We start from the raw sequence: 8,278 nt of genomic DNA on the forward strand, positions 1-8,278 counted from the left end.
TTGCATTCTTTAGTTCCTTTAGTTAATCTCTCAGTTCCTTTAGCTAACTTAATTTTAATTCCACGAAAAGTTTGGCTAAATTCTCACACTACAATTCAACCCCCCCTTCTTGTAGTATTCATTAAAACAACAGATGCAATGCAATTACGACTGTAAGGGTGGTGTGTTCATGAGAACAACTTAGTTAGACAAACCGGCAACTCTAAAGGAACAAGGCAACAACACTAGTTGTTAGTTCAGTAGTTTGTAGTTCCCTTCTATCATTGTTCATTTAAATCTTGATTTAGTCATAGATCTCCAAGTCTTAAATCCGTAACAAATTAACAGTAATAATAAGTTGTTAAAGTCTAATCGTTTAGTCTCCCTGAACCAAGGAAGGAGTTCAGTCGTGATTCCGATCAGTACCTTCTGGGACTCGTGTGAGTCTGGCCAACTTATGTACTTGTAACTACATACAGCACGAGTAATAATACATTCCTCGCTAGAGGTGCCAAATTTTGCACATCCCAACCATCACAACTGTCTACAACACACCACCAATCATTTGATGAGGTAACACCAAAAATACCATACACCGCAAACTAGCCTAAGTACCACCAGATTCACCACAATCACCGCCACAACGATCATTTGACCTAGTGACTCATACACTACTACAGAAGCAACTTCTCAAAACCAATCATACGAAGTACAATGATTACCAATGCAGGTTACAAAACTATGAATGATAAAAGAAATTAAAGCCTATCTTAATTATTTTATTTGAATGGTGCTTCTCGATCAATGCTACTCGGTTCCTGGATTGCCCATCCAGTTACCAAATCCACACACTGAATTTCAATTCTCATATATCATTATCAAAATCACCATAACAAATATGTAGTAAAGATAGTTCAATCAATAACAACACAAAACATAAATTTTGACAATGTTATACAAAGAACAGGCCTTCTTTTGTGCCTTTTTACCTGGGAAGGGGCGGGGTAGGATCGGACAATGTTGTAAAACAGTAAGCACATTTTATTGCTACTTATTTCAATAATTAAATAAAATATAGAAAAGAGAATAAGAACAAACTCAACAAAGGTAAAACATCAGAGGGTACACTTACAGTCGACTCTTCTTCACAGGTCCCATCTCTTTAGCTTTTGTTCTCAATACATGCTTCTGTATCTTTCCCGTTGCAGTCTTTGGCAAAGGACCAAATACAACAGATTTTGGAACCCAGTAAGCGGGCATCTTGGCCCGACAAAACTTCATAATGTCCTCAGCCAGACGCTGCTGATTCGATTGATCAACTTCCGGCTTCAATGTGATAAATGCACAGGGGGACTCCCCCCACCTCTCATCAGGTCTTGCAACCACTGATACCTCCAATATAGCCGGGTGAAAGTACATAACATTTTCTACTTCCACACTACTAATATTTTCACCACCAGATATGATAATGTCCTTTGATCTGTCTTTAATTTCAATATAGTTATCGGGGTGTTTCACAGCTAGGTCCCCGGAATGGAACCACCCATTTGCAAAAGCCTCTGCATTAGCTTTGGGGTTCTTTAAATATCCCTTCATCACTGCGTTCCCTCGGAAAACAATTTCCCCAACAGTCTTCCCATCAGCGGGTACCGGTTTCATGTCTTGAGTGTTGACAACGTCAAGACCTTCTAAACCAACATACCTAACACCTTGCCTTGCATTAAGGCGAGCTTGTTCTTCTGGAGGAAGAGAGTCCCACTCAGGCTTCCATGCACATATAGTAGAGGGCCCATAAGTTTCAGAAAGCCCATACGTATGGGCAACACGGAAGCCAATACGGGACATTTCAAAGAGCACAGAGGGAGGCGGGGCAGCACCAGCCGTCATGACGTGCACAACATGTGGTAGAGGAAGGATTTTATCCTCTTTTTTGGCATTGACAATAGTGTTGAGCACCACAGGAGCCGCACAGAAATGAGTTACTTTGTGTTTGGCGATGGCTTGGTAAACTCCCTTAGCAGTCACCTAGAATAGAAAGGCCACAAAGAAGTGTACAAGTAAGGCACAAATATATATTACTATACAAGTATACAGGAAATGTCCAAATGAAAATAACATAAACATACTAGAATTTTGGAATGTAAAATCATGCTGAGTTACACTTGCAACTAATTTTTGTATTCTTTCTCAAAAAAGCATGCAATTCTAAGTCAATAAACTGTTATTTTAGAAAGGCAATATAAATTTTAAAGCAGCTATCACAGAAGCCCCTAGAACTGATGAGTTTACAAGCCAAACAATACAAACACAACCATCACATTGATGGTAAATTCAACACAGATTTACAGACATGCTGTTACAATGTACCCCAGTTAAATTGCCTTCCATTAGATTTGTCATTTGAAAGGTTACTCTTAATCCCAACAATGAATATTATCAATGAGAAAACATACAACATTATCCCAATACCTCTTAATTTAGTTTTTTGCAATACAAAAGTTTCAAAACCTTTCATTCTAATTATAAAATGAATGTCTCCAACTCTCCACTCTCCACCATGAGCATGAAGGACCTACTGAGTTATCAGTTATGGTATACTAATTGAATCATTAATCGTTATTATTAAAGAGATAATGGCATAATAAAACACAACATTATAACTCAAAAACATAATAAGTTACAACATTAGCTAGTTCTACAGAAAGCAGCAAAAAGTTTAAATGTATTATCCAAATTCTTACTAGAGAAAGGCCATGCGGTTAGACAAAGCCTTTTTCTGCAGGGAAAATTACTAAATGCAATGTCGTCATACTGCACTATTTAGAATATCTAGGCTGCTAATATTAACTGACCGTCAAGCAAAGATAACCCCTCATTTAGAATCAATATAAAAGAACACAATGAGTATAGCAAAAGTTAAAACATAGCGGACTCCAATTTCAAGAGGGGACAGATGAAGGCTGTGTATATAAAACTGTTCAGATGAAAGCAAATTGAATTACCTGCCTAAGACATATACTGGTCCCACACATAGCAGCTAGAGTCCAAGTGTAGCACCATCCATTACAATGGAACATTGGAAGAGTCCAAAGGTAAGTAGCTCCCTCAGTCATGTTCCAGACTAGAGCACAACTCAGGGCCATGACATAAGCTCCGCGGTGATGCAAGACCACACCCTTAGGGCTTGCGGTTGTACCAGAAGTATAACCTAGTGTAATACTCTGCCACTCATCTTTTGGTGGTTGCCAAGCATATTCTGGGTCACCTGTCTCCATGAACTTTTCATACTCAATGGCACCTCTGCTCAATGCGTATTGGAGTCCTTTAGGATCACAACTTTCATCAGCTATGACAATCAAAATTGGTGGCTTAAAGTTGCCTTTGCTTGTATCAGCCACTATTTTCAATGCTTCCTCAGCCAAAGTAAAGAATTCTTGGTCCACCATTACAACTTCTGAAGCAGAATGGCCAAGCAAGAAAGCAATAGTCTGTGCATTAAGCCGTATATTTACCGTGTTCAATACTGCTCCTGACATTGGAACTCCAAAATGAGCCTCATATATGGCTGGAACGTTAGGAGCAATAATTGATACCTGTTTGTAAAAATCTAGACTTATTTAGCAACATTCCAGCTACAGAAGAATTTGATAGTGAAAAAAAAAATGTGATTCAAGGATCACCACACAAAGACAAAATGCATTTTAGAGACCTATCAACCTCTGTATTTCAAAGTTAAATGCAATGGATGTATTGCTTATGTAGCAACATGAACTTGATGATTTCACCTTCTTATTTTAGATGATTTTCCTTGGTGTAAACTACCTAAATATAACCCATACTCAAGTACTCCGAATATTATTATATACACCCAAGTGCATGATGCACCCAAGGGTATTTTTTGCTCATCTGATGATTGAATGAGCTTAGGAGCACTATGCACCCGAGTGTATATAAAAATCTCTCCAAGAACTCAGCCACAATACATAATTAACTCCGTTGCCTAAGTCTAAAATGCTACACATTGCCAAGAGCTCAAACACGATGAATGATTTCCAACCAATACAATCTAGACCAAAGGGCTGGCTATCACTAATCACAAAACCAATCCATCATCCAACTTTTCCAAGTACAATTTTCCTGAAGTAATGATTTTCGATATCAGTTAATTACAAGCTTTATTTCACCAGAATTATCAGTCAATCCAATTTATTATGCTTCAACCCATTTATTAGCAATACATTTTTTAAAAGTGACTACAGAATTATGTAGGATAAATTTAAATATGTATGTACTTCATACTTAATATAAATTTTAAGTATAAGTTCAGACCAACTAAAAAAAGGAGTAAATATTTTGATCCTTTCATACCATCCAATCCAACATTTTTTTTTTTTTTGAGGGAACCCAACACTTCTTTACTACTTCTAATATGAACAATAATAACAAAACTTAATTAAATACGAGTAAGAAAATAATAATAAATGAATCAAACTTGGCTAAAAGCTCAGAATTAATTCGCATAACCACCATAAATAGTACTACAGTGTTCTGTCTTATACAAAGCTCATTTCATAATCTTTGTCATATGCAAACCGTTAATTAATTTTCGTATTTATTAAATGCAGTGCAATAATTGTAACTAATAACTCTTTTTCAAAATCATTAATAATTTAATACTAGAATATACTCCCTCTATTTTAATTAAATAACTATGACAAGAAGATTGTCAAACTTAGTCACGAAATTTAGGAAGGGGCACAGTTCATAAAGGCGGCGAAAGTAAAGTTGATACATTGAGTTTTCCAGCAAAACAAAAGCTAACACCTATTTTCATACAACTATTCAATAGCATTTTTAGTCAAATATTAGCTACTTAATTCTATGGTTTATGATACTTATCAAGATCTCGTGACGCATCAATATCATACAAAAAATTTACAATGATCTCTTACTAACTAACTAACTAAGACCTTCGTACACCAATCATTCAATATGGCTCTATTCTTTACGTATTTTCCGTGATATTAGTTCAAATAAGCTCTAACAAGTTTTTACAAGTTTTACTAATGTCCCAATTTTAATTAATCACTACAATGTTTCTCACTTCTACCTTTTATTATTAATATTTTTTAATTATGAAACGTATATAAATTTGTTTTAGTACACAATTGTAGTAAATTTGTAAATAATTATCGTCTAAAATTAGTATATGAATCGCGTAAAAATCAAAATGTAGCAAAATTAGTATATAGTAATCCAATGATAATAGGGTCAGGGTTAAACTTAAAGGGCTTTTACTGGATAGGATCTTTAAGGGGCAGGGCCAAAATATTATTCCAATTTAATTAATAAAGAAAATAGATAATGGGAGAATAACTACATAGATAAATTAGTATTCATATATATACATGAATAAAAAATAACTTTGTCTAATATTTATTTTAATTGATTTTTTGTAGGCCCGCCCATAATCGACCCGCTATTAATCTATGAACCACATTGGCCCGACGTAATATTAACCCTATAAAATATAACCCTCTTCGACCCAAACCCGCCCAATAACCAGGACTAATACAGACCATGGAGTATTTCGTATAAGGACTATAGCAAAGTCAACGATAGCCCAGCCCGGCCTGAAAATAGCTGGGTTTGAGTAGAATATTTGGCCCATAAATCTGGGTTTGACCGGCCCGACCCATTTAAGAATTTGGGCAAACTAAAGTTAAAATTTCGATTCCACCTGGAATTGGCAGAAATAGTGAGTTTAAACAAACCTTTTTCAGCCCTTTGGGCCCGAATCACCTCTTGACCCGGCCCGGTCCATTATGTAAACAAAATACTTGCACTACTGTATGTCTGTATATGGTAAAATGTTGATATTTATGTTAAATTTAATTTCCTAAGGAATACACCATTACAGATTAGGCAATAAAACACGATTAAAAAATAAATTTAAAAAAAAAAAAACAAAAACTACTCGTACTTATCCTTTGACTTTTTTTTTTTAATTTAAATAAATTCAATTCAATTCAATAATACAACATCTACCAGATAAATCAAAACTAATTACTGTAAATTAATTTTAATTAAACTAAAAAATAGTAAAAAAAAAAATGAAAAAATGGAGAAGATGAGGATTACCGTAGAACCAGCAACGATGTTACGGCGAGAAAGGGCGGAGGCAAATTGACGGCAACGATGATAAGTTTGAAGCCACGTGTAACGAAGAGAGCCGTGGATTATGGAAGTTCTGGTGGGATGAACGGTAGCAGCTCTTTCCAAGAACCAAAGAGGAGTGAGGGGTGTGTAATTTGCTGGGTTTTTAGGAAGATCATCAATGTCCTCCATTTTTTCTCTCTCTTGTTGCCAGAAAAATGGGAGATTGTTGAGTATTTTAGTGGAGAGGCCGAGAGGAGAGAGAAAGAAGGAATATGACTATATTGATGCCACTTTTGGTGTTGGTGAACAATTGAGCCGATGGACGAGTGTTTATATATTGGTATTACTAGCACTAGTGTGAGGTGTCAATTCGGATAATCAGATCAAGTCTGATGAGGTCGGGTCGGGCTGAGTAAATTTTTAAAGTTGAAAAATGCTTAATTACTATGTTCAGGCGAGTCTAAATCTGAATCAAATATTTTTCAGGCCGGGTCGTTGTGCTTTGATGCCTCGAAATAGTGTCATCTCGTTCTGCGTGGATCGAGTGCACAATAATTTTATTTGTTGATTTTTATTTATTTGAACTTATATTCCTCTCATATATTTTTTAAGTAGCTATACGTATTAGAGCTTGACATAAATATCAATGTAAAACTTTAATCAATTATACCTTTAATTATCAATAAGTATAATTGTATAAATTAAGGAATAATAATAATTTATTCATTGCTACGATTTGGTATCACGAGTAGATCGAGATGTCAAAAACCTGTCTGATCCGATCCGAAACCAACTCGAAAAAATATCCAATTTAGATTTCAACTCATAAGAACACAATAATTTAGCATGATTCCAAGTTTGAAATCCAATTTGACCTGCCTCACCGAATTCGACCCGAATGGCACCTCTACCCACAAGACTATATCTTTTTTCCCCTTATATATAATTTACAAACATTGGTCAAAATGGATGGAATCAATAGTGCAAAAGTGTTAAGGGAGTGTATTATAATTTTAATGTACAATTAATAATGAAAACTCTATTTATTTATTTTCCCAAACCGAATTTTATTTATGAAGTTAGTTTCAAATGTAGGATAAATAAATGGATATTTGGTAAATAAAAAAATGATGCAAAATAGTCCATAATTGCATGTTCCCTTCACCTTACAATAATAATATTAAGTAACAATAAAAATTATTTCAAGTCAATAAATAAATGTTTGATTAAGTGAGAATAATTTCACTTTGGAAAAAAAAAGTTTTAATCTATAAATATTAGTTATTTCAAAGAACAACTAAAAAAAGAGAATCAATATAAATAAATTTTAATCAGTAAAATTAATTTAGGCTTAGTAAAAATAATTTCAATTCATTAAAAATAATCTCAATGTAGTAAAAATAAGGTGAAAAATAGGGCCTACGGGTTTGTACACTTTAGCGTAATTTCAGTTCAGTTCCAATCAATTTAGTTCAGGTCCTAATTTTCTTCTCTAATAAAATATTCATTTCAACTCAAATTCATTTCAGTTTAGCTCTAATCAATTCAGTTCAACTTTAATCAGTTCAGTTGAGTAAATGTGAGCAGGCCCTAAATGATACTTATATAACAAGACTCAAAAGAATTTAAAATCAATAAAAATTGATTAAAAAAAACAATTAACTGTACTATTTTTGAAAAAGTATATGCTCCGTATTTTACAGTAGTCCATTTACTACGTATTAGAACTAGTATTACTGTAATAGGGTTGGACAATGTCTATGATTTGTATCTTACATTTGCAATTATGCTTTTAATTCACATGACTCAAGTTTCTTATAAAAATTTATCTCTTCTATTGATGATGCGTAGTAAATGACAGGATAGATAGAAAAATTAACTATAGATAGAACAATATTTTTTATTTAACTAATTCAAGTTGATAAGCTAGACAATTTGGATGAGTGGAAAAAGACAAGGATATTAAAACTTTAAGCTAATGGTTAAAAGATACTTTCCTTTCCTCTAAGTCAAGATTAACTTGGTACGTAAATACATACTCCGTAACAATTACTCCGTATTATACTAGTATTTATCAGATGCATGTTAAATTTTGAGTAGAAATTGTTTTACACACCCGGGTGTACGGAACACCAAAAAA

The 8,278-nt window shown here is 34.1% G+C and overlaps 1 protein-coding gene across 1 annotated transcript; it reads right to left on the minus strand.

The window, feature by feature from the left end:
• Window positions 1–831: 831 nt before the first annotated feature.
• LOC110692320 (acetate/butyrate--CoA ligase AAE7, peroxisomal-like) lies at window positions 832–6,447 on the minus strand. The gene is made up of 3 exons (XM_021869331.1): window positions 6,121–6,447; window positions 2,982–3,572; window positions 832–2,004 (listed from the first exon to the last, which is right to left on the minus strand). The coding sequence occupies exons 1-3, from the start codon at window positions 6,325–6,327 to the stop codon at window positions 1,108–1,110; spliced, it is 1,695 nt and encodes a 564-aa protein (XP_021725023.1). The 5' UTR covers window positions 6,328–6,447; the 3' UTR covers window positions 832–1,107.
• Between the last annotated feature and the right edge of the window lie 1,831 nt (window positions 6,448–8,278).

The sequence above is a fragment of the Chenopodium quinoa genome, unplaced genomic scaffold (genome assembly GCF_001683475.1).
Source record: "Chenopodium quinoa cultivar QQ74 unplaced genomic scaffold, ASM168347v1, whole genome shotgun sequence".
Classification (NCBI taxonomy): Eukaryota; Viridiplantae; Streptophyta; class Magnoliopsida; order Caryophyllales; family Amaranthaceae; genus Chenopodium; species Chenopodium quinoa.